Consider the following 27,439-nt stretch of genomic DNA (forward strand, 5'->3'; position numbering starts at 1 on the left):
CCAATGCAGTGAAATACTGGTGCAGACTTCTAAACATGCCCGACTATAGATTACCAAAACAATGTTATTTTATGCTATTATCTTTAGACAGGGTAGGACGAAATTCATGGGCAACTAGAATTAAAAATATTCTTTTTCAATATGGTTTTGGATTTGTTTGGATAAGTCAGGAAATTGGTGATCACAAAATATTTATGGAATCATTTAAACAGAGACTACATGATAATTTATTTCAATCTTGGCATTCATCTTTGGACAGTAACTGTAAATGTCTTTACTATAAGCAATTCAAATCTTTGTTAAATGTTGAGAGCTACTTGATAAATAATGATATCCCTCAATATTTAAAAACTATGTATGCCCGATTTCGGTGCTGTAATTTTAAACTAGCAGTTGAAACGGGCAGATACACTGATGTTGCATATAATGAAAGGCATTGCCTGTTTTGTAAATTAAATGGTATCTTCGTTGTTGAAGATGAATGGCATGTGTTTTATATCTGTGATGCATATTCTCATATCAGAAATAAGTACATATCAAAATATTTTAGTAAATGTCCATCAACTATTAATTTTATATCAATATTACAGAGTAAAAATGTTAATATTATCAAGGATGTATGTCTATTTTTATACTTTGTTGACAAGAAACACAAATCTAAATGAAATATATATATGTGCTCTACTTATCATCAAATTTATGTACATGTATTTTGGGCCGGAGGCCTGTTACTGAAATAAAATTCTGTTCTGTTCTGTTCTGTAGGTGTGACAAACATGTGTCTACATCACACAGATCACAGACCATTTGTAGGTGTGACAAACATGTGTCTACAGCACACACATCACAGACCATATGTAGGTGTAACAAACATGTGTCTACCTCACACAGACCACCTGTAGGTGTGACAAACACGTGTCTACATCACATCTGTAGGTGTGACAAACATATGTCTACATCACACAGATCACAGACCATCTGTAGGTGTTAATGTCTTTTCAGGAAGGAGGAGTGAGTGAGTGATAAAGTTTAGTTTCACTTTGCTTTTAGCAATATTCCAGTAATATCACGGCCAGGGACACCAGGAATGGGCTTCACACACATTGTTCACATGTGGCGAATTGAATCCAGGTCTTAAGTGTGATGAGCAAACACATTAACCACTAGGCTACCCCACCGTCTCACGGATAAAGAGATTGGTCTGTATCATGAATGATGTCATGTGAGGACAGACTGCTTACTTTTAAATTTGGTGCTACAACTTTTTCTGTTTGTAGATAATAATGTAATGAATAAATATGTTTTGAAAAAGAATGATTTAAAAATTGTACTTAAAATGTGGATGAAAGCAGACTTTGTCTTGTCGAGATATGGCTGAAATATTGCTGATTCAACATAGAACTCATTTTATACATCACATATATATATCACACAACTAATGGGTATGGTCAAGTGCCTATTTCTTGCTGCAAATATCACTTGGTCCTAAGTAGCGTCTGTGACCATTTTTTGGATTGACTCTCCTCATATAGTTATTCCGCATTCAATTGGGAAACACAAGAACTTGTATACTTGTCCATGTAAGGTATTGTTGACCTATTTCTTGTGTTCATTCACTGGTTTATGTCGGCACACAAGCACCGGGACTGGGGAGTGATGTAGACAATAGTCACTGACGCTGCCCAGAAATGTCCTCCTCATCTTGCCCATGCCCCGAGTTCCGACAACAATCATTGCAGCATTCTCTCCCTTGGCAGCCTCGATGATCGCCTCCCCAACCTTGCCTGTCATCTGCTTCACCTTGCCGCGCACCTGTGAGGGAGAAACAACCATATCACAATCCACCAAACATCACACCTTGTCCGAGACAGGTATGACATCCCGATCTCCTGATGTCATGTGTGAAAGCAAACGGAATCTGAATTGTACTGAGAAAACAGTATGTTAAACGTTAATTGCTCATTGATAACATCTTGGTTCAACTTTGTGGTAGGACAGAGACATCCACATGAACACCGGTTATGTTCAACATTTTATAGATTTAGGAAAAGAAAGACTACATTGCAGGACACACATGTATTGGTACCAGTGACCAGACTACATTGCAGGACATACATGTATTTGTACCAGTGACCAGAACAGAAAGACTACATTGCAGGACATACAGCGACCAGAACAGAAAGACTACACTGCAGGACATACATGTATTGATACCAGTGACCAGAACAGAAAGACTACATTGCAGGACATACATGTATTGGTACCAGTGACCAGAACAGAAAGACAACATTGCAGGACATACATGTATTGGTACCAGTGACCAGAACAGAAAGACTACATTGCAGGACATACATGTATTGGTACCAGTGACCAGAACAGAAAGACTACATTGCAGGACATACAGTGACCAGAACAGAAAGACTACATTGCAGGACATACACGTATTGGTACCAGTGACCAGAACAGAAAGACTACATTGCAGGACATACAGTGACCAGAACAGAAAGACTACATTGCAGGACATACATATATTGATACCAGTGACCAGAACAGAAAGACTACATTGCAGAACATACATGTATTGGTACCAGTGACCAGAACAGAAAGACTACATTGCAGGACATACAAGTATTGATGCCAGTGACCAGAACAGAAAGACTACATTGCAGGACATACATGGATTTTCTTCATCTTTTCACTGTATTTGTCAACCAGGTGTTTGACCTTGACCTCTTCCTCTTTGATGAGTTCTGCCACGACTACCGGGTCTGTCAGCAAGGCTGCTATTGAAACAGAAGCACATGGAGAAAATTAATTGTCCACAATTTCAACAAAAAGATATGTTGGCCAAGGTCTCACACACACAAACATCGTAATCCATGGTGTAAAATATGTTGTCAACAGGTTTTAGTCATAGTTGGAAGTACACGCAATAATAACTTGTCCCATGGTATAACACAAAAGTATAAGTAGGACCAATGTTTGTCACAATATTAACTTGTCCTCACAAAAGTATAATAACGTGTCCTATTTTATAACACAAAAGTATAAAAAGTATAAGTAGGACCAATGTTTGGAAGTACTCACAATAATAACTTGTCCCATGGTATAACACAAAAGTATAATGATAACCTGTCCCATGGTATGGAAACACAATAAAAGTATATAAGTAGGACCAATGTTTTACACACATGGTCAGAAGATAATCCAAGATTGTATACATATTTTACAAAAAATATATTTTTTAAGTGCACAGTGATTGTCTTCTTGTTTTCATTGTTTTGACAATCACTGACAGATATACACACATACAGAGATGCAATATAGACGGATATACACACAGAGATGCAGGATAGACACATACACACAGAGAGATGCCATATAGACAGATATACACACATACACAGATGCAATATAGACAGATATACACACATACATAGATGCAAGACAGACACACACACACATACAGAGATGCAATATAGACAGATATACACACATACACAGATGCAGGATAGACACACACACACATACAGAGATGCAATATAGACAGATATACACACAGACACAGATGCAGGATAGACACACACAGATGCAATATAGACAGATATATACACATACACAGATGCAATATAGACAGACATACACACATACACAGATTCAGGATAGACACATACACACATACAGAGATGCAATATAGACAGATATACACACAGACAGAGATGCAGGATAGACACACACAGATGCAATATAGACAGATATACACACATACAGAGATGCAATATAGACAGACATACACACATACAGAGATTCAGGATAGACACATACACACAGAGAGACGCAATATAGACAGATATACACAGATACAGAGATGCAATATAGACGGATATACACACATACAGACATGCAATATAGACAGATATACACACATACAGAGATGCAATATAGACAGATATACACACATACACAGATGCAATATAGACAGATATACACACATACAGAGATACAGGATAGACAGATATACACACATACAGAGATGCAATACACACGTACCGAGGTGGATAGATGGAATATATACACATACACAGATTCAATATACAAATACAAAAGGTGCGGTACACACAGATGCATATAGATGCAATATACACAAATATAATCAAGTTTCACAGAAAACACACACAGAGAGAAAGGTTCACAGAACTCAGACTAGTGAAGCAGGCAGAGAGGCAGTTACATCTGCAGTTACACCAGCTTTATCAGAGCATTACAGCAACATTACAACAATGTTACAGCAGCAGTATTTACAACAATGTTACAGCAGCAGTTACAGCAACATTAAAACAATGTTACAGCAACAGTTATAGCAACATTACAACGTTACAGCAGCAGTTACAGCAACATTACAACAATGTTACAGCAGCAGTTACAGCAACATTACAACAATGTTACAGTAGCAGTTATAGCAACATTACAACAATGTTACAGCAGCAGTTACAGCAACATTACAACAATGTTACAGCAGCAGTTACAGCAACATTACAACAATGTTATAGCAGCAGTTACAGCAACATTACAACAATGTTACAGCAGCAGTTATAGCAACATTACAACAATGTTACAGCAGCAGTTACAGCAACATTACAACAATGTTATATCAGCAGTTACAGCAACATTACAACAATGTTACAGTAGCAGTTATAGCAACATTACAACAATGTTACAGCAGCAGTTACAGCAACATTACAACAATGTTATATCAGCAGTTACAGCAACATTACAACAATGTTACAGTAGCAGTTACAGCAACATTACAACAATGTTATATCAGCAGTTACAGCAACATTACAACAATGATATATCAGCAGTTACAGCAACATTACAACAATGTTACAGCAGCAGTATTTACAACAATGTTACAGCAGCAGTTACAGCAACATTAGAACAATGTTACAGCAACAGTTATAGCAACATTACAACGTTACAGCAGCAGTTACAGCAACATTACAACAATGTTACAGCAGCAGTTACAGCAACATTACAACAATGTTATATCAGCAGTTACAGCAACATTACAACAATGTTACAGTAGCAGTTACAGCAACATTACAACAATGTTATATCAGCAGTTACAGCAACATTACAACAATGATATATCAGCAGTTACAGCAACATTACAACAATGTTACAACAGCAGTTACAGCAACATTACAACAATGATATATCAGCAGTTACAGCAACATTACAACAATGTTACAGCAGCAGTTACAGCAACATTACAACAATGATATATCAGCAGTTACAGCAACATTACAACAATGTTACAGCAGCAGTTACAGCAACATTACAACAATGATATATCAGCAGTTACAGCAACATTACAACAATGTTACAGCAGCAGTTACAGCAACATTACAACAATGATATATCAGCAGTTACAGCAACATTACAACAATGTTACAGCAGCAGTTACAGCAACATTACAACAATGATATATCAGCAGTTACAGCAACATTACAACAATGTTACAGCAGCAGTTACAGCAACATTACAACAATGATATATCAGCAGTTACAGCAACATTACAACAATGTTACAGCAGCAGTACAGCAACAGCAACATTTACAACAATGTTACAGCAGCAGTTACAGCAACATTAGAACAATGTTACAGCAACAGTTATAGCAACATTACAACGTTACAGCAGCAGTTACAGCAACATTACAACAATGTTACAGCAGCAGTTACAGCAACATTACAACAATGTTATATCAGCAGTTACAGCAACATTACAACAATGTTACAGTAGCAGTTACAGCAACATTACAACAATGTTATATCAGCAGTTACAGCAACATTACAACAATGATATATCAGCAGTTACAGCAACATTACAACAATGTTACAACAGCAGTTACAGCAACATTACAACACTGTTACAGCAGCAGTTACAGCAACATTACAACAGTGTTACAGCAGCAGTTACAGCAACATTACAACAATGTTACAACAGCAGTCACAGCAACATTACAACAATGTTACAGCAGCAGTTACAGCAACATTACAACAATGTTACAGCCGCAGCTACACCCCAGTGGTACTCACGGGCCTGAGACAGGTGAGTGTACTCTGGTACATGCACCAGTATGATGTGGTCCGAGCCTCGGTGGGCGTGGTCCATATAGACTGCAAAAGAGTGGACATCATTAGACACTGCCCAGTGACAGCTACTTACGTGCATGGATGAGAGATGCGTACTCCGAGCAGTGGACTAGTGTGATGTTGTCGCCGGGACGATGCACTTGCTGCACATAGACTGAAATGTACAAGATACAGGGTGCTTAGAGTCTCACATCCCGTCACTCAGAACAATAGCTCAGAATCAGCCGAGGCTCTTACCTTATGAACTTAGTTAGTTTCGGGGCGGTGGGGTAGCCGTTAATCAGTTAGAGAAATAACATGTCTCCCCCTTTTGATATAAGAGCAAGGGTGGGGAAGAAGTAGCCTAGCTAGGCCAGAAGCTCCCCCTTTCGATATAAGAGCAAGGGTGGGGAAAAAGTAGCCTAGCTAGGCCAGAAACTCCCCCTTTTGATATAAGAGCAAGGGTGGGGAAGAAGTAGCCTAGCTAAGCCAGAAACTCCCCCTTTTGATATAAGAGCAAGGGTGGGGAAGAAGTAACCTAGCTAGGCCAGAAACTCCCCCTTTTGATATAAGAGCAAGGGTGGGGAAAAAGTAGCCTAGCTAGGTCAGAAACTCCCCCTTTTGATATAATAGCAAGGATGGGGAAGAAGGAGCCTAGCTAGGTCAGAAACTCCCCCTTTTGATATAAGAGCAAGGATGGGGGAAGAAGTAGCCTAGCTAGGCCAGAAACTCCCCCTTTGATATAAGAGCAAGGGTCGGGGAAGAAGTAGCCTAGCTAGGTCAGAAACTCCCCCTTTTGATATAAGAGCAAGGGTGGGGGAAGAAGTAGCCTAGCTAGGCAAGAAACTTCCCCTTTTGATATAAAAGCAAGGGTGGGGGAAGAAGTAGTCTAGCTAGGTCAGAAACTCCCCCTTTTGATATAAGAGATAGGGTCGGGAAAAAGTATCCTAGCTGGGTCAGAAACTCCCCCTTTTGATATGAGAGCAAGGGTAAGGAAAAAGTAGCCTAGCTAGGTCAGAAACTCACCCTGTTCATATGAGAGCAAGGGTGGGGGAAGAAGTAGCCTAGCTAGGTCAGAAACTCCCCTTTTGATGAGAGCAAGGGTAGGGAAGAAGTAGCCTAGGTAGGTCAGAAACTCCCCTGTTGATATGAGAGCAAGGGTAGGGAAGAAGTAGCCTAGCTAGGTCAGAAACTCCCCTGTTGATATAAGAGCAAGGGTGGGGAAGAAGTAGCCTACCTGGGACAGAAACTCCCCTTTTGATATAAGAGCAAGGGTGGGGAAGAAGTAGCCTAGCTAGGGTCAGAAACTTCCCCTTTGATATAAGAGCAAGGGTGGGGAAGAAGTAGCCTAGCTGGGTCAGAAACTCCCTTTGATATGAGAGCAAGGGTGGGGAAGAAGTAGCCTAGCTAGGCCAGAATCATCCCCTTTGATATAAGAGCAAGGGTGGGGGGTAGAAGTACCTTAGCTAGGAGAGAAACTCCCTTTTGATATAAGAGCAAGGGTGGGAGAAGAAGTAGCCTAGCTAGGCAGAAACTCCCCTTTGATATAAGAGCAAGGGTGGGGAAAAGTAGCCTAGTTGGGTCAGAAACTCCCCTTTGATATAATAGCAAGGATGGGGGAAGAAGGAGCCTAGCTAGGTCAGAAACTCCCCCTTTTGATATAAGAGCAAGGATGGGGGAAGAAGTAGCCTAGCTAGGCCAGAAACTTCCCCTTTTGATATAAGAGCAAGGGTCGGGGAAGAAGTAGCCTAGCTAGGTCAGAAACTCCCCCTTTTGATATAAGAGCAAGGGTGGGGGAAGAAGTAGCCTAGCTAGGCCAGAAACTTCCCCTTTTGATATAAAAGCAAGGGTGGGGGAAGAAGTAGTCTAGCTAGGTCAGAAACTCCCCCTTTTGATATAAGAGATAGGGTCGGGAAAAAGTATCCTAGCTGGGTCAGAAACTCCCCCTTTTGATATGAGAGCAAGGGTGAGGAAAAAGTAGCCTAGCTAGGTCAGAAACTCACCCTGTTCATATGAGAGCAAGGGTGGGGAAGAAGTAGCCTAGCTAGGTCAGAAACTCCCCCTTTTGATATGAGAGCAAGGGTAGGGAAGAAGTAGCCTAGGTAGGTCAGAAACTCCCCCTGTTGATATGAGAGCAAGGGTAGGGAAGAAGTAGCCTAGCTAGGTCAGAAACTCCCCCTGTTGATATAAGAGCAAGGGTGGGGAAGAAGTAGCCTAGCTGGGCCAGAAACTCCCCCTTTTGATATAAGAGCAAGGGTGGGGAAGAAGTAGCCTAGCTAGGTCAGAAACTCCCCCTTTTGATATAAGAGGTAGGGTCGGGAAAAAGTATCCTAGCTGGGTCAGAAACTCCCCCTTTTGATATGAGAGCAAGAGTAGGGAAGAAGTAGCCTAGCTAGGTCAGAAACTCCCCCTTTTGATATAAGAGCAAGGGTGGGGATGAAGTAGCCTAGCTAGGTCAGAAACTCCCCCTTTTAATATAAGAGCAAGGGTAGGAATGAAGTAGCCTAGCTAGGTCAGAAACTCCCCCTTTTGATATAAGAGCAAGGGTGGGGGAAGAAGTAGCCTAGCTAGGTCAGAAACTCCCCCTTTTGATATAAGAGCAAGGGTGGGGAAGAAGTAGCCTAGCTAAGCCAGAAACTCCCCCTTTTGATATAAGAGCAAGGGTGGGGAAGAAGTAACCTAGCTAGGCCAGAAACTCCCCCTTTTGATATAAGAGCAAGGGTGGGGAAAAAGTAGCCTAGCTAGGTCAGAAACTCCCCCTTTTGATATAATAGCAAGGATGGGGAAGAAGGAGCCTAGCTAGGTCAGAAACTCCCCCTTTTGATATAAGAGCAAGGATGGGGGAAGAAGTAGCCTAGCTAGGCCAGAAACTTCCCCTTTTGATATAAGAGCAAGGGTCGGGGAAGAAGTAGCCTAGCTATGTCAGAAACTCCCCCTTTTGATATAAGAGCAAGGGTGGGGGAAGAAGTAGCCTAGCTAGGCCAGAAACTTCCCCTTTTGATATAAAAGCAAGGGTGGGGGAAGAAGTAGTCTAGCTAGGTCAGAAACTCCCCCTTTTGATATAAGAGATAGGGTCGGGAAAAAGTATCCTAGCTGGGTCAGAAACTCCCCCTTTTGATATGAGAGCAAGGGTAAGGAAAAAGTAGCCTAGCTAGGTCAGAAACTCACCCTGTTCATATGAGAGCAAGGGTGGGGAAGAAGTAGCCTAGCTAGGTCAGAAACTCCCCCTTTTGATATGAGAGCAAGGGTAGGGAAGAAGTAGCCTAGGTAGGTCAGAAACTCCCCCTGTTGATATGAGAGCAAGGGTAGGGAAGAAGTAGCCTAGCTAGGTCAGAAACTCCCCCTGTTGATATAAGAGCAAGGGTGGGGAAGAAGTAGCCTACCTAGGACAGAAACTCCCCCTTTTGATATAAGAGCAAGGGTGGGGAAGAAGTAGCCTAGCTAGGTCAGAAACTTCCCCTTTTGATATAAGAGCAAGGGTGGGGAAGAAGTAGCCTAGCTGGGTCAGAAACTCCCCCTTTTGATATGAGAGCAAGGGTGGGGAAGAAGTAGCCTAGCTAGGCCAGAATCATCCCCTTTTGATATAAGAGCAAGGGTGGGGGTAGAAGTACCTTAGCTAGGAGAGAAACTCCCCCTTTTGATATAAGAGCAAGGGTGGGAGAAGAAGTAGCCTAGCTAGGCAGAAACTCTCCCTTTTGATATAAGAGCAAGGGTGGGGAAAAAGTAGCCTAGTTGGGTCAGAAACTCCCCCTTTTGATATAATAGCAAGGATGGGGAAGAAGGAGCCTAGCTAGGTCAGAAACTCCCCCTTTTGATATAAGAGCAAGGATGGGGGAAGAAGTAGCCTAGCTAGGCCAGAAACTTCCCCTTTTGATATAAGAGCAAGGGTCGGGGAAGAAGTAGCCTAGCTAGGTCAGAAACTCCCCCTTTTGATATAAGAGCAAGGGTGGGGGAAGAAGTAGCCTAGCTAGGCCAGAAACTTCCCCTTTTGATATAAAAGCAAGGGTGGGGGAAGAAGTAGTCTAGCTAGGTCAGAAACTCCCCCTTTTGATATAAGAGATAGGGTCGAGAAAAAGTATCCTAGCTGGGTCAGAAACTCCCCCTTTTGATATGAGAGCAAGGGTAAGGAAAAAGTAGCCTAGCTAGGTCAGAAACTCACCCTGTTCATATGAGAGCAAGGGTGGGGAAGAAGTAGCCTAGCTAGGTCAGAAACTCCCCCTTTTGATATGAGAGCAAGGGTAGGGAAGAAGTAGCCTAGGTAGGTCAGAAACTCCCCCTGTTGATATGAGAGCAAGGGTAGGGAAGAAGTAGCCTAGCTAGGTCAGAAACTCCCCCTGTTGATATAAGAGCAAGGGTGGGGAAGAAGTAGCCTACCTAGGACAGAAACTCCCCCTTTTGATATAAGAGCAAGGGTGGGGAAGAAGTAGCCTAGCTAGGTCAGAAACTTCCCCTTTTGATATAAGAGCAAGGGTGGGGAAGAAGTAGCCTAGCTGGGTCAGAAACTCCCCTTTGATATGAGAGCAAGGGTGGGGGGAAGAAGTAGCCTAGCTTAGCCAGAATCATCCCCTTTGATATAAGAGCAAGGGTGGGGGTAGAAGTACCTTAGCTAGGAGAGAAACTCCCCCTTTTGATATAAGAGCAAGGGTGGGAGAAGAAGTAGCCTAGCTAGGCAGAAACTCTCCCTTTTGATATAAGAGCAAGGGTGGGGAAAAAGTAGCCTAGTTGGGTCAGAAACTCCCCCTTTTGATATAATAGCAAGGATGGGGAAGAAGGAGCCTAGCTAGGTCAGAAACTCCCCCTTTTGATATAAGAGCAAGGATGGGGGAAGAAGTAGCCTAGCTAGGCCAGAAACTTCCCCTTTTGATATAAGAGCAAGGGTCGGGGAAGAAGTAGCCTAGCTAGGTCAGAAACTCCCCCTTTTGATATAAGAGCAAGGGTGGGGGAAGAAGTAGCCTAGCTAGGCCAGAAACTTCCCCTTTTGATATAAAAGCAAGGGTGGGGAAGAAGTAGTCTAGCTAGGTCAGAGAACCCCCTTTGATATAAGAGATAGGGTCGAGAAAAAGTATCCTAGCTGGGTCAGAAACTCCCCCTTTTGATATGAGAGCAAGGGTAAGGAAAAAGTAGCCTAGCTAGGTCAGAAACTCACCCTGTTCATATGAGAGCAAGGGTGGGGAAGAAGTAGCCTAGCTAGGTCAGAAACTCCCCCTTTGATATGAGAGCAAGGGTGGGGGAAGAAGTAGCCTAGGTAGGTCAGAAAAACCCCCTGTTGATATGAGAGCAAGGGTAGGGAAGAAGTAGCCTAGCTAGGTCAGAAACTCCCCCTGTTGATATAAGAGCAAGGATGGGGAAGAAGTAGCCTACCTAGGACAGAAACTCCCCCTTTTGATATAAGAGCAAGGGTGGGGAAGAAGTAGCCTAGCTAGGTCAGAAACTTCCCCTTTTGATATAAGAGCAAGGGTGGGGAAGAAGTAGCCTAGCTGGGTCAGAAACTCCCCTTTGATATGAGAGCAAGGGTGGGGGAAGAAGTAGCCTAGCTAGGCCAGAATCATCCCCTTTTGATATAAGAGCAAGGGTGGGGGTAGAAGTACCTTAGCTAGGAGAGAAACTCCCCCTTTTGATATAAGAGCAAGGGTGGGAGAAGAAGTAGCCTAGCTAGGCAGAAACTCTCCCTTTTGATATAAGAGCAAGGGTGGGGAAAAAGTAGCCTAGTTGGGTCAGAAACTCCCCCTTTTGATATGAGAGCAAGTGTGGGGAAGAAGTAGCCTAGCTAGGCCAGAAACTCCCCCTTTTGATATAAGAGCAAGGGTGGGGGAAGAAGTAGCCTAGCTAGGTCAGAAACTCCCCCTTTTGATATAAGAGGTAGGGTCGGGAAAAAGTATCCTAGCTGGGTCAGAAACTCCCCCTTTTGATATGAGAGCAAGAGTGGGGAAGAAGTAGCCTAGCTAGGTCAGAAACTCCCCCTTTTGATATAAGAGCAAGGGTGGGGATGAAGTAGCCTAGCTAGGTCAGAAACTCCCCCTTTTTAATATAAGAGAAGGGTAGGGGAAGAAGCAGCCTAGCTAGGTCAGAAACCCCTTTGATATAAGAGCAAGGGTGGGGGAAGAAGTAGCCTAGCTAGGTCAGAAACTCCCCTTTGATATAAGAGCAAGGGTGGGGAAGAAGTAGCCTAGTTAGGTCAGAAACTCCCCTTTGATATAAGAGCAAGGGTAGGGAAGAAGGAGCCTAGCTGGGCCAGAAACTCCCCTTTTTGATATAAGAGCAAGGGGAAGAAGTAGCCTACCTAGGCCAGAAACTCCCCCTTTCATATAAGAGCAAGGGTGGGAAGAAGTAGCCTAGCTAGGCCAGAAACTCCCCTTGATATAAGAGCAAGGGTGGGGAAGAAGTAGCCTAGCTAGGGCAGAAACTTCCCCTTTTGATATAAGAGGAAGGGTAGGGAAGAAGTAGCCTAGCTAGGGCAGAAACTCACCCTTTGGATATAAGAGCAAGGGTGGGGGAAGAAGTAGCTTAGCTAGGCCAGAAATTCCCCTGTTGATATAATAGCAAGGGTTGGGAAGAAGTAGCCTAGCTAGGACAGAAACTGCCCCTTTTGATATAAGAGCAAGGGTGGGGAAGAAGTAGCCTAGCTAGGCCAGAAGCTTCCCCTTTTGATATAAGAGCAAGGGTGGGGAAGAAGTAGCCTACCTAGGACAGAAACTCCCCCTTTTGATATTAGAGCAAGGGTGGGGAAGAAGTAGCCTAGTTAGGACAGAAACTCCCCCTTTTGATATAAGAGCAAGGGTGGGGGAAGAAGTAGCCTAGCTATGTCAGAAACTCACCCTTTCGATATAAGAGCAAGGGTGGGTGAAGAAGTAGTTTAGCTAGGCCAGAAACTTCCCCTTTTGATATAATAGCAAGGGTGGGGAAGAAGTAGCCTAGCTAGGCCAGAAACTCACCCTTTTGATATAAGAGCAAGGGTGGGGGAAGAAGTAGCCTAGCTAGGCCAGAAACTTACCCTTTTGATATAAGAGCAAGGGTGGGGGAAGAAGTAACCTAGCTAGGTCAGAAACTCCCCCTTTTGATATAAGAGGTAGGGTCGGGAAAAAGTATCCTAGCTGGGTCAGAAACTCCCCCTTTTGATATGAGAGCAAGGGTAGGGAAGAAGTAGCCTAGCTAGGCCAGAAACTCCCCCTTTTGATATAAGAGCAAGGGTGGGGAAGAAGTAGCCTAGCTAGGCCAGAAACTTACCCTTTTGATATAAGAGCAAGGGTGGGGGAAGAAGTAGCCTAGCTAGGTCAGAAACTCCCCCTTTTGATATAAGAGGTAGGGTCGGGAAAAAGTATCCTAGCTGGGTCAGAAACTCCCCCTTTTGATATGAGAGCAAGGGTAGGGAAGAAGTAGCCTAGCTAGGCCAGAAACTCCCCCTTTTGATATAAGAGCAAGGGTGGGGGAAGAAGTAGCCTAGCTAGGTCAGAAACTCCCCCTTTTGATATAAGAGGTAGGGTCGGGAAAAAGTATCCTAGCTGGGTCAGAAACTCCCCCTTTTGATATGAGAGCAAGAGTAGGGAAGAAGTAGCCTAGCTAGGTCAGAAACTCCCCCTTTTGATATAAGAGCAAGGGTGGGTATGAAGTAGCCTAGCTAGGTCAGAAACTCCCCCTTTTAATATAAGAGCAAGGGTAGGAATGAAGTAGCCTAGCTCGGTCAGAAACTCCCCCTTTTGATATAAGAGCAAGGGTGGGGGAAGAAGTAGCCTAGCTAGGTCAGAAACTCCCCCTTTTGATATAAGAGCAAGGGTGGGTAAGAAGTAGCCTAGTTAGGTCAGAAACTTACCCTTTTGATATAAGAGCAAGGGTAGGGAAGAAGGAGCCTAGCTGGGGCAGAAACTCCCCCTTTTGATATAAGAGAAGGGGGGGGGGAAAGAAGTAGCCTACCTAGGCCGGAAACTCCCCCTTTTCATATAAGAGCAAGGGTGGGGAAGAAGTAGCCTAGCTAGGCCAGAAACTCCCCTTTGATATAAGAGCAAGGGTGGGGAAGAAGTAGCCTAGCTAGGGCAGAAACTTCCCCTTTTGATATAAGAGCAAGGGTAGGGAAGAAGTAGCCTAGCTAGGGCAGAAACTCACCCTTTGGATATAAGAGCAAGGGTGGGGGAAGAAGTAGCTTAGCTAGGCCAGAAATTCCCCCGTTGATATAATAGCAAGGGTTGGGAAGAAGTAGCCTAGCTAGGACAGAAACTCCCCCTTTTGATATAAGAGCAAGGGTGGGGAAGAAGTAGCCTAGCTAGGCCAGAAGCTTCCCCTTTTGATATAAGAGCAAGGGTGGGGAAGAAGTAGCCTACCTAGGACAGAAACTCCCCCTTTTGATATTAGAGCAAGGGTGGGGAAGAAGTAGCCTAGTTAGGACAGAAACTCCCCCTTTTAATATAAGAGCAAGGGTGGGGGAAGAAGTAGCCTAGTTAGGACAGAAACTCACCCTTTCGATATAAGAGCAAGGGTGGGGGAAGAAGTAGCCTAGTTAGGACAGAAACTCCCCCTTTTGATATAAGAGCAAGGGTGGGGAAGAAGTAGCCTAGCTAGGCCAGAAACTCCCCTTTGATATAAGAGCAAGGGTGGGGGAAGAAGTAGCCTAGCTAGGTCAGAAACTCCCCCTTTTGATATAAGAGGTAGGGTCGGGAAAAAGTAGCCTAGCTGGGTCAGAAACTCCCCTTTTGATATGAGAGCAAGAGTGGGGAAGAAGTAGCCTAGCTAGGCCAGAAACTCCCCTTTGATATAAGAGCAAGGGTGGGTATGAAGTAGCCTAGCTAGGCCAGAAACTCCCTTTAATATAAGAGCAAGGGTGGGGAAAGAAGTAGCCTAGCTAGGTCAGAAACTCCCCCTTTGATATAAGAGCAAGGGTGGGGAAGAAGTAGCCTAGCTAGGTCAGAAACTCCCCTTTGATATAAGAGCAAGGGTGGGTAAGAAGTAGCCTAGTTAGGTCAGAAACTCTACCCTTTGATATAAGAGCAAGGGTGGGGGAAGAAGGAGCCTAGCTGGGGCAGAATCTCCCCTTTGATATAAGAGAAGGGGAAGAAGTAGCCTACCTAGGCCAGAATCTCCCCCTTTTGATATAAGAGCAAGGGTGGGGAAGAAGTAGCCTAGCTAGGCCAGAAACTCCCCCTTTTGATATAAGAGCAAGGGTGGGGAAGAAGTAGCCTAGCTAGGGCAGAAACTTCCCCTTTTGATATAAGAGCAAGGGTGGGGAAGAAGTAGCCTAGCTAGGGCAGAAACTCACCCTTGGATATAAGAGCAAGGGTGGGGAAGAAGTAGCCTAGCTAGGCCAGAAATTCCCCCGTTGATATAAGAGCAAGGGTGGGGAAGAAGTAGCCTAGCTAGGACAGAAACTCCCCCTTTTGATATAAGAGCAAGGGTGGGGAAGAAGTAGCCTAGCTAGGCCAGAAGCTCCCCTTTGATATAAGAGCAAGGGTGGGGAAGAAGTAGCCTACCTAGGCCAGAATCTCCCCCCTTTGATATAAGAGCAAGGGTGGGGAAGAAGTAGCCTAGTTAGGACAGAAACTCCCCTTTGATATAAGAGCAAGGGTGGGGAAGAAGTAGCCTAGCTAGGCCAGAAACTCACCCTTTGATATAAGAGCAAGGGTGGGGAAGAAGTAGCCTAGCTAGGCCAGAATCTCCCCTTTGATATAAGAGCAAGGGTGGGGAAGAAGTAGCCTAGCTAGGACAGAAACTCCCCTTTGATATAAGAGCAAGGGTGGGGAAGAAGTAGCCTAGCTAGGGTCAGAAACTCACCCCTTTGATATAAGAGCAAGGGTGGGGAAGAAGTAGCCTAGCTAGGCCAGAATCTCCCCTTTGATATAAGAGCAAGGGTGGGGAAGAAGTAGCCTAGCTAGGCCAGAAATCTCACCCTTTGGATATAAGAGCAAGGGTGGGGGGAAGAAGTAGCCTAGCTAGGCCAGAATCTACCCTTTGATATAAGAGCAAGGGTGGGGGAAGAAGTAGCCTAGCTAGGCCAGAAACTCCCCCTTTGATATAAGAGCAAGGGTGGGGAAGAAGTAGCCTAGCTAGGTCAGAAACTCCCCTTTGATATAAGAGCAAGGGTGGGGAAGAAGTAGCCTAGCTAGGCCAGAAACTCCCCCTTTGATATAAGAGCAAGGGTGGGGAAGAAGTAGCCTAGCTAGGCCAGAAACTCCCTTTGATATAAGAGCAAGGGTGGGGAAGAAGTAGCCTAGCTAGGCCAGAATCTCCCCTTTGATATAAGAGCAAGGGTGGGGAAGAAGTAGCCTAGCTAGGCCAGAATCTCTCCCCTTTGATATAAGAGCAAGGGTGGGGAAGAAGTAGCCTAGCTAGGCCAGAAACTCCCCTTTGATATAAGAGCAAGGGTGGGGAAGAAGTAGCCTAGCTAGGCCAGAAACTTCCCTTTGATATAAGAGCAAGGGTGGGGAAGAAGTAGCCTAGCTAGGCCAGAATCTCCCCCTTTGATATAAGAGCAAGGGTGGGGGAAGAAGTAGCCTTAGCTAGGCCAGAATCTCCCCTTTGATATAAGAGCAAGGGTGGGGAAGAAGTAGCCTAGCTAGGCCAGAAACTCCCCTTTGATATAAGAGCAAGGGTGGGGAAGAAGTAGCCTAGCTAGGCCAGAAGCTCCCCTTTGATATAAGAGCAAGGGTGGGGAAGAAGTAGCCTAGCTAGGCCAGAAACTCCCCCTTTGATATAAGAGCAAGGGTGGGGAAGAAGTAGCCTAGTTAGGCCAGAAACTCCCTTTGATATAAGAGCAAGGGTGGGGAAGAAGTAGCCTAGTTAGGCCAGAAACTCCCTTTCGATATAAGAGCAAGGGTGGGGAAGAAGTAGCCTAGCTAGGCCAGAATCTCCCTTTGATATAAGAGCAAGGGTGGGGAAGAAGTAGCCTAGCTAGGCCAGAAACTCCCCTTTGATATAAGAGCAAGGGTGGGGAAGAAGTAGCCTAGCTAGGCCAGAAAATCACCCTTTTGATATAAGAGCAAGGGTGGGGAAGAAGTAGCCTAGCTAGGCCAGAATCTCCCCTTTGATATAAGAGCAAGGGTGGGGAAGAAGTAGCCTAGCTAGGCCAGAAACTCCCCTTTTGATATAAGAGCAAGGGTGGGGAAGAAGTAGCCTAGCTAGGCCAGAAACTTCCCTTTGATATAAGAGCAAGGGTGGGGAAGAAGTAGCCTAGCTAGGCCAGAATCTCCCCTTTTGATATAAGAGCAAGGGTGGGGAAGAAGTAGCCTAGCTAGGCCAGAAACTCCCTTTGGATATAAGAGCAAGGGGGGGAAGAAGTAGCCTAGCTAGGCCAGAAACTCCCCTTTTGATATAAGAGCAAGGGTGGGGAAGAAGTAGCCTAGCTAGGCCAGAATCTCCCCTTTGATATAAGAGCAAGGGTGGGGAAAAGTAGCCTAGCTAGGTCAGAACTACCCTTTGATATAAGAGCAAGGGTGGGGAAGAAGTAGCCTAGCTAGGGCCAGAAACTCTCCCTTTGATATAAGAGCAAGGGTGGGGAAGAAGTAGCCTAGCTAGGCCAGAAACTCCCCTTTGATATAAGAGCAAGGGTGGGGAAGAAGTAGCCTAGCTAGGCCAGAAACTCCCCCTTTTGATATTTGAGCAAGGGTGGGGAAGAAGTAGCCTAGCTAGGGCAGAAACTCCCCCTTTTGATATAAGAGCAAGGGTGGGGAAGAAGTAGCCTAGCTAGGCCAGAAACTCCCCCTTTTGATATAAGAGCAAGGGTGGGGAAGAAGTAGCCTAGCTAGGCCAGAAACTCACCCTTTTGATATAAGAGCAAGGGTGGGGAAGAAGTAGCCTAGCTAGGCCAGAAACTCCCCCTTTTGATATAAGAGCAAGGGTGGGGAAGAAGTAGCCTAGCTAGGTCAGAAACTCCCCTTTGATATAAGAGCAAGGGTGGGGAAGAAGTAGCCTATCTAGGCCAGAAACTTCCCCTTTTGATATAAGAGCAAGGGTAGGGAAGAAGGAGCCTAGCTAGGGCAGAAACTCACCCTTTGGATATAAGAGCAAGGGTGGGGAAGAAGTAGCCTAGCTAGGCCAGAAACTGCCCCTTTTGATATAAGAGCAAGGGTGGGGAAGAAGTAGCCTAGCTAGGCCAGAAACTCCCCCTTTTGATATAAGAGCAAGGGTGGGGAAGAAGTAGCCTAGCTAGGGCCAGAAACTCCCCTTTGATATAAGAGCAAGGGTGGGGAAGAAGTAGCTTAGCTAGGCCAGAAACTCCCCTTTGATATAAGAGCAAGGGTGGGAAGAAGTAGCCTAGCTAGGCCAGAAACTCCCCTTTGATATTTGAGCAAGGGTGGGGAAGAAGTAGCCTAGCTAGGGCAGAAACTTCCCCTTTTGATATAAGAGCAAGGGTGGGGAAGAAGTAGCCTAGCTAGGCCAGAAACTTCCCCTTTTGATATAAGAGCAAGGGTGGGGAAGAAGTAGCCTAGCTAGGTCAGAAACTCCCCTTTGATATAAGAGCAAGGGTGGGGAAGAAGTAGCCTAGCTAGGTCAGAATCTCTTTATTGTTCTTTATTGATATTGCTGTAATATTGCTAAAAGCAGCGTAAAACCGTCCTCATTCACTCAATCTACTTTCACTCGAAGTGTGTTATAGAGATTGACTATCACTTAATTTCCCTTATTGGTTGATATTCCTCAGTTTTAGATGACAAGAAACCCTTGACTCTCCCTGGATACCTTAGATGCATCCCCAGTACAAGGGTCAGGTCAACGTGAGAAGGGAACCAGACACGTGATCAATCTTTATGTCTTTAGTGAAACATGAGGAAGTCTCAATTCTTCCTGCATGCTTATAGAAATGGCGTTACAGATATAAACATTTTCCATCACACATCTCCAGATAGGAAACAGTTTGCCTGATGAACACAATCGTAGGAGTGTATACCGGACTCACTCACTCCCCCCTCAGAGTACATATACCAGATTGGGGCTGAAACAGGTATTTGTCAGCTAACATACAGTTTACACTCCATCAAACCAGAATCCGTATTTTAACCAGTACTTTTTGTTGGGAGTCTTCAGTGCAGACTGAATTATCTGACGGCTGTGATTGGGTGATTTTGTGTCAGATTTTTGTGCTTTTTCAATGTGTACACATCCATCCAGTAATTAAAACTCACCATAGTCTTAACTGTTTAGTGCTGTCTTACTTTACATATACTGAACTTATACTGAATGTGATCACAGGACAGTTTCAAGCGGTTGACATTTTGAGCAGAACTAGGGTTGGTCTGTACTTCCTGTACTCGGAAAAGGAGCTGGCTGAGGCGGTCATATTGTATATTTTTATTGCTTCTTTAAAAGCTGTTGATATCTTTGTTAATTCCAAAAAAACTACAACATTACTATAGAAGTCAATGGGAATTAATTCGGATTTGTATAGCCCCATGTGAGACACCCTTGAGTGAGTCAGCCTGGTTCCCTGGGTGTGTTGCGCCTGCGCTAACGCTCCGACGCTGACCCAGGCAACCACTGCCGAACGGTGGCCTTCACTGCAGGGAGACGCGCCATACATTTACTATAGAAAAATCCGAGAACGTGTGGTTAGAATTTTTTCATAGCATTTTCATCGATACTATGGCAAAATATGTCACCAGAACAACGGCCATTGTTACTTTCAGTGTACGAACACGTTATTTAGGCAGTTTCGAGACACTAAAATCGTCGTTACATGGGCGATATGTAAACAATGACACACAACCTATTTTCATCACCGACATGTGCTTTGATATTTCGTGTCAGCTCGCTATTGCCACAAAATCGTACACATAAAACATGGATCTGAATGACCACATTGATTGAATACAGTTAGCATCTTTATTTTAGCAAATATGATGTCAGATGAAGTGTAATTCGATGAAGTGGCCCCCATTTCTCCTGTTTTGTGTGTTGGAAATAAACTGAACGCCCAGTAATAGTAACTAGAAAATGGTTCTTACCACATTATATAATTAATAATAATCATTTCTAATGCATCTGAAACACACAAATGATTCATTCAACAATGTTTTTTTAACAATGTATGTGCTTTCAAAAATGGTATAATATTAGAAGAATATGGCCTATTTATTATTTGTATTCATTTGGCATATATCATTTCAATATAACATTCATATCTGTTCTTCCATTTTGCATCGGGCTGATCATGGTGATATGATGCAATAGGCATTGATCTTAAAAAGTTTAAAGGTCACATGCAACCAAAAAATCAAACATAATTAAAACACAATTATTACTTATTCATGACATATAATATACATTGCTGGTTATGAAAAAACATATAAACAAAATTATAAGCGTACAATCGCAAATCAAAAGTGCAATATTGTGTGCTTGGGTTTACTTCCCAAGAAACGAAGCAGCCGGGATACCGAACCCAGTCTGAGCGGGTGGGTGTGCACTCAAGTGTAACGGCTGGTTCATTTGCAGATGCCCCCACGGCTCATTGTGTGTGTATATAGAGATGTTGGGTTTTGTAAATACATGCTCATTTTTTGTGTATAACATTTTGCAATCAACAGACCTCATAACATGTCATGTGTTCAAGTATCACACCTGCCTGTCTGTGTAATTACATAATGTGACAGAGACCGAACTCGGGCCATAAATCAATACATTTTGTTTATGGTGTATAGCCTGATTGGTCTTAAGTTCAAATTGCATGTGGTCAGTGATCGCAGTTGTGTATTGAATATTGTCATTAGCAGACAGGCAGGCAGACACACAGGTGTCAATAAAACAAGACATTGAGTTTTGTCTGTGACAACGACATATCTATATCACAGTTAGAAATTCTGTCAACGCTAAATAATGACATTGCTTTTAAGTATCGAACTGAGAAAGTGACTCGGTAAGACGAACGTGTGGTGAAATAGACAAATGAAATTATATAAACAGTTAATTTACTGTCATATCATATAAAAAACTCGCGCATGTGAGATATGGCTCACACCAAAGCCTTCACGGAATATTCATCGGACAACCCACTTCCAAGTTGCGCGAACCTATCTCACTGCGTACGCGCTATGAGCGCAGCCCAGCTGTTGGAACCACTTGAATTCCCCCCAAACGCTGGGGGAAAATTAGTGAATCGTTTGAACTACGATTTCGCGCGTCTTTGTTCATCGCGTTATTTTTCAACTTTATAAGTTGAATTTGCATTTTTGATGATTTGTTTCGGTAAGTCCATACCGAAAGGTATCAGAATCTGCAAAGTTGTGTTTTACGGAGCATGTGACCTTTAACAATAGTCATAGTATGGCAACATCTGCGTGATTCTACTGGGAAGTCGATTACACATCGGACCATTATATATAACATTGAAAGTACCCCATTCCCCACCCCATATATAGGGAGAGTCTTGTATATAATAGGAAAACGGGCATATTATGAAATATTCATAACTGTGTGTGTTTTAGCTTGTTTTGAAAGAGCCAACTCATAAAAAGGAAAGTGCGCATTGTCTAAAACACACTGATACACAATACTCCCAGACGGGGCTCATGTTCGTTAAAGACATGTTTAGTAAAAAACAGCTATTAATATTTCATAATGTGTCCATTTCCTATTACATAAAAACACTGTAGCTATATCTGGGGTTGGAGAGGGGTGGGGAATGGGGTACATTCAGTTTTGAAACCTGTTGGTATTACGATCACAATAAACAGACAATTTAATACAGACTATCTTTGATTGCAGGAAACACGCAAGCCAATGAAACAATCTATTACAATTCCTTTAGCTGTTTAATATAAATACAGACATGAGTTATATACAACACCAAAGTTGTCTTGTCTGTCTGTCGAAGTTTTCAGATAAAAGAATTTCCATAAAAGATGTTGGTTGGTTTGTTGTTTAAGGCTGCACTCGGCTGTATTCAAGCAATATGGCGGCGGCCTGTAAATAATCGAGTCTGGACCAGGCAATCCAGAGATCAACAGCATGATCATCGATCTGATAACAAATGTTACAGTGCGGGGCTTATATATAATTGTTTAAGACCCATACATAATTCTTATGGCCGAGTAATGCTCACCTACAAGCAATACATGCATATGAAACTCATCTTCAACAAAATATCTTCCCCTTAATATACAATATTTACAGTCATTCAGTGTATGGGAAAGTTGTGTATATTCCAAAATTGACTGGAAGTTTAAACCTACTACAACTGAAAAGAGCCATGGCTAGTCTTAGGTGTACAGGGATATGGTGTGTAAGATTCTTTTCCACATTTAACAGTGATTTAAAATGCTGTTAATAGAAGGAATCAGGCGAATAAATATCTTCACATATTGTGCTAACGCACATATTCAAATCAGAATATTCTAAATATGAATGAGTCTAAACAGAATTTATATAATTTGAGGTACGGCATTCCCGAGCCTGTATCTAATACCTTATAGGGCTTGTGGTGTGCACAAGTTGGAGAGGGGCTCTGCCACATTCTCCCCAAACCATAGCATTGTTTGCTGTTTTGAGAAACCGTTTACACATTTTATGCTATACATCTTCAATAATTTTACAGTATGAGGTCCCCTATACTTCTGCACACTACACACTATAGGAACACTCATAGCATTAAATATCATAATTAATCTTGACATGGTTTATTTTCAACTTTCTTTTGACATCTGTACAATGCCATAACAGCCTTTTTACTCTGTGCACCAAGAGTAGTTTGTGCTTTAGTCCAAATAAGTTTAGGTGTTAACACAATACCCAAATATCTACATAAAGATACAATTTCAAGATACATAAACTTTTGATTTAAAAAAAATATAATCACAATAGTGAACTGGTCAACAAGTATAGAGCAAATAACCTAAAATTCAAAAGCAAAATCACTGATGGTGTGTTGAATTATTTATGCATGCACTGCTGTAAAGTATAATAAAATAAAGAAAAGAGTCCATAGCAGCATTTAACCAAACTAGTTAACTGATATCTGACTGAAAAATTGCTTACATCAGATGATCTGTATCAGATGTATTCTTATAACACCAGGGTAATCATGCTCAAAATAATCAATGTACAGCAAATGTATACTCTGATACTGGCTTAAAGCTATAAAAACTACAGTTCTCATGACAGGTATCATTGGTAAAAATCACCCTTATTCAACAGTTCACAAATAGTGGAATGTTCATCTGTCTAAAAAGTTCTTTTTCACATATACTGAGTCAAAAAAGAAACTTCACATTCTTTCTTCATGGCACTATAAAAGAACAAGAGATGGTAAGATGGTTAAATTGTTATTATTTCATTGCTGAGATCTGTGTGATGTACTCGATACACTGACAGTGCCATAATCAGTTCCATTAGGCTACACCGCCGTTCCAAAACATGGGTATACAGAATGTCAAGTCACAAGAATAAAAATGTGAAATTTCTCAGTTCAATATCGTGTATGGCCGCCCCTCGCATTCACCACTACCAAACACCGTCTCCTCATCGACTGCCTGATGCTTGTGAACACATGGTTGGGGATTCTGCGCCATTGCTCTTGCAAGGCAGTGCCAAGTTTCTGCAAATTCTGAGGTTGGTTCCTAAGACCACGAAGCCTTCTCCCAAGTGCATCCCAAACGTGCTCTATTGGATTAAGGTCAGGGGACCTCGATGGCCAGTCCATGACGTTGATTCCAGCGTTTTGAAGGAAATTTCGTGTCAACATCTCAACATTGCGGCCGAGCATTATCATGCTGGAACTGTAGACCTGGGCCATGAGCTGCCATGAAAGGAACGAGTTCAGTGGTGAGCACCTGGTCGCGGTAAGCAGCAGCTGTGAGGTTTCCACGGATGACCAGAAGTTGGGAACGGTTGTTCCCACAGAAAACACCCCACACCATGCAACTTCCGCCCCCGAATCTGTCGACTTCCTGTACACAACATTGGGCATACCGTTCACGACGTCGTCTCCAGACTCTATGCCCGCCGTCCGCGAATCTGAGGGTAAACCTGGATTCATCGCTAAAGACGACTCGATTCCAGTCTCTCTGGGTCCATCGGAGGTGACGTTGGGCCCACAGCAGACGTTGACGTTGATGAAACGGCGTCAATATTGTCCCACGATATGGACGTCGAGAATAGAGATTGGCAGCCCGCAACCGATTTCGAATGGTCTGTGAGGACAGTCGACCTCTAAACGTCTCAGCCCTGGTTAACAGCTGGCAGAAATCTGTCACGTAGGTGACGTAGGACGATTTGACCGTCTTCTGCTCGTGACGTCACACGTGGACGACCCGACCTTGGGCGATCAGAAGTGGTGCCACTTTGTTGTAGACGACCTCGCAAGTCATGCACAGTACGACGGCTGCATCCCATTGCTCTTGCGACGTCAATAACTGATCTTCCCGCTTGCAACATGCCAACAGCACGTTCACGTTGCACATGACAATCGTGGCATTTCAAGTACCGTTAGAACTGTGGTTTAAAAGGGATCCCATTTCGGATACATAGATGTATCATCAGAGAAAAATTATTCATTATTTTTCAAATTACATTTTGTGAAGTTTCTTTTTTGACTCAGTATATATGTTATACCGATGTATTAACATACTGATCATACCATGTATTTTGATATATTCAGTTTAGTAATGTAAAATATCAAATTCATTGTTTTGAGCTGTATATGAGTGTGCATTTTTGTATATAGATCATTTGATTCACCATGTTCATTATAATCATAAACATTTCTGAATGATATTGATATATATGCTAACTGTTTCATGTTGTTTTGTAGAGGCTAAATATCAGAATGGCAAATCCTGTCATTAACATCATCCATATGATCTAAACGTTTTACCTTGTACTTTCACAAGGCGATCGAACAATATATCCGCTAAACCTACCCCGCTAAACCTACCCTGAAACGATGGAAGACACGGGACATACTCGGCAATAATTTCGTCATCAAATTTGCTAAAATAAAGATGCTAACTATATTCAATCAATGTGGTCATTCAGATCCATGTTTTATGTGTACGATTACGTGGCAATACCTGTCTGACACGAAATATCAAAGCACATGTCGGTGATGATTATAGGGTGTGTGTAATTGTTTACATATAGCCAATGCAACGACGATTTTCTTGTTTCGAAACTGCTTAAATAACGTGTTTGTACACTGAAAGTAAAGATGGTTGCTTTTCTGGTGACGTATACTTTGCCATAGTATCGATGAAAATGCTATGAAAAAATTCTAACCACACGTTCTCGGATTTTTCTATAGTAAATGTATGGCGCGTCTCCCTGCAGTGAAGGCCGCCATTCGGCAGTGGTTGCCTGGGTCAGCTTCCAAGCGTTAGCGCAGGCGCAACAGACCCAGGGAACCAGGCTGTGAGTGAGTGAGTGAGTGAGTGAGCATTGTTTTACGCTGCTTATAGAAATATTCCAGCAATATCACAGCGGGGGACATCCACCCTTGAGTGAGATCAAACTCTATCCCTAGAGATATCAGTACCATTTCATCACAATGCTTTGGAGGCTATTGACAGTATCAGTTTCCAGGACATCACAATGCTTTGGAGGCTATTGACAGTATCAGTTTCCAGGACATCACAATAAAAATGGCATCACTAATAGTTCAGCGACAGAAGCTAGTTACCTGTTCTTTTCACACTCATGGCATAAGCTAGTTAGCTGTTCTTTTCACACCGATCATGGCATAAGCTAGTTAGCTGTTCTTTTCACACTCATGGCATAAGTTTTTGCTGTTCACAAAAAAAATGATGCCGATCGATTTTCTATTTAGTACTTGTTTCATGTTAGAAACATACCAAAGCATTATAGTTACTTCCTCGTGTTATACAATTTTAAATCGTAATATACTTCACGCCAAAAGTTTAGACTCACTTAAAACACTCACCATATGTTATGTATATATATATGATATTTTATTATACTGAAGGTTGATTTCTCCACTAACTTGGGGAACCAACTGCAAACTTTATGCAGATGAATTACACGAGGATCATGCATCAAACTGCTGAAAAGCATGTGCCAATATTGAACATATGAACAGCTGGGTCGTGGTGTAAAGTTTAGTTAAGAATTCACAATTTTCAAAGATTTTCATCATTTACTGAACTCATGACAATAATCTTTTCAATGTTACGAATTTGTTATACAATACATCAGTTCATGTGTAAACAGTACTCCTAAACAGTATGGAATATTTTTGCAAAATTTAGTTTAGAACAGTTGCCTGAAGTAAGTGGCTATATTTACACTAGTGAGTCTAACTTTTGATGAGAAGTATATATGATATCTACCAAACAGAAATAAACCTGACTCATAGTATCTATTCAACATCAGTACAGTTATGTCTCAACAAAGAACACCTCCTACTGCCCCCAAACTCCCAGGAAATCCTGTCTTCACATCTCTTCACATCTCTTCACATAAGTAAGGCATTGTCTCCCTTCCTGATCACCAGGATCAGTTTATCTGCCCATCATACTATCTACTATATATATATATGTAAGGAATGGGGACATATCTTGATCTTGAACTCTGATGACTGATTGAAACAAAGAAAGAAAGAAACACTGCCCACAAGTCCCTATGTGAATGTACACTTCAACCTGTGTGATGATAACCTCGACTAAAGGAGAACGTCGAAAATGGCAACGTGAGTTATTATTGATGATCGTGATGGGGAAACGTTTCTCAAATCAAATACGATATATGAAAAATGAAGAAATCACCTCATCTCAGTATCGGTATGATCAAGTGATGCTCCGCCCTGCGTCTGTTGCTGCAGCTAGTCAGTACACCAGAATGAGACACCGTGACAATGTTCGGCGTGCATGTTCAACAACCTCAGACTCATGCTAGACTGGATGACACAATTTGACATGTGTGCAATGTTATCTAGAATATGTTTTCATTCACAGATAGTTAAAATGTCCACCCCCGCACGCTAAACCTATGAATTATTATTTCGCGGAACGGCCCTGTCGGTTTTTGCGGTTTGTGTTCGTCTGGACTAGACACTGGATGTTTTAGGACGTGTAAATTATTGCTGCACAGGGCTGCTAGTTCTACTCACAGTCGAATGCATATTCCGAGAACTCGCTGTCATCTATGGCAATGACCACGTTTCTCCCTTCTTCTGTCGCCATGTCAGCAGCTTGAAGGTACCGATGCACTGAATTGTCTCTAAATGTAGCCAACACTATCACCAATAGTGCGCGAACACCGACAATAGCTCTGACATTCAGATCGGGGAGAGCTCTAACCTTTGACCCTGCAACCGGGGTGAAGGTCGATTGCGACCAGCTGCAAGGGCATTCCCACTTGCATGGCGACTTCCTCAATG

General features: G+C 42.9%; 2 protein-coding genes across 8 annotated transcripts in view; one reads left to right on the forward strand and one right to left on the reverse strand.

Moving 5' to 3' along the window:
- Positions 1-27,439, forward strand: part of LOC124264766 (ankyrin repeat and KH domain-containing protein mask-like) — a 132,893-nt gene that overhangs the window by 72,583 nt on the left and 32,871 nt on the right. The gene's annotated exons all lie outside the window — the stretch shown is intronic.
- On the reverse strand, positions 1,390-27,383 carry LOC124264787 (universal stress protein in QAH/OAS sulfhydrylase 3'region-like). Of its 4 annotated transcripts, none has more exons than XM_046699601.1 (4): positions 27,170-27,383; positions 6,230-6,310; positions 2,677-2,780; positions 1,390-1,812 (listed from the first exon to the last, which is right to left on the reverse strand). In XM_046699601.1, the coding sequence occupies exons 1-4, from the start codon at positions 27,240-27,242 to the stop codon at positions 1,597-1,599; spliced, it is 474 nt and encodes a 157-aa protein (XP_046555557.1). In that variant the 5' UTR covers positions 27,243-27,383; the 3' UTR covers positions 1,390-1,596. The 4 variants fall into 4 exon arrangements, with proteins under 4 accessions (XP_046555557.1, XP_046555550.1, XP_046555543.1 ...); XM_046699594.1 differs by lacking the exon at positions 6,230-6,310 and adding an exon at positions 6,100-6,180 and having other exon boundaries at positions 27,170-27,382; XM_046699587.1 differs by having other exon boundaries at positions 2,677-2,783; positions 27,170-27,381.

This window comes from Haliotis rubra, unplaced genomic scaffold (assembly GCF_003918875.1).
Source record: "Haliotis rubra isolate DU_JTF1 unplaced genomic scaffold, ASM391887v1 Scf1209, whole genome shotgun sequence".
In the NCBI taxonomy this organism is placed as follows: Eukaryota; Metazoa; Mollusca; class Gastropoda; order Lepetellida; family Haliotidae; genus Haliotis; species Haliotis rubra.

Coding starts and splice junctions, on each gene's coding strand:
- LOC124264787 (XM_046699587.1), bottom strand. CDS start 27,242: ATGGCGACAGAAGAAGGGAGAAACGTGGTCATTGCCATAGATGACAGC. Junction 2,784..6,229: donor CGCATCTCTCATCCATGCAC/GTAAGTAGCTGT, acceptor CTGTTTCAATAG/CAGCCTTGCTGACAGACCCG. Junction 1,813..2,676: donor AAAAGATGAAGAAAATCCAT/GTATGTCCTGCA, acceptor TCTCCCTCACAG/GTGCGCGGCAAGGTGAAGCA.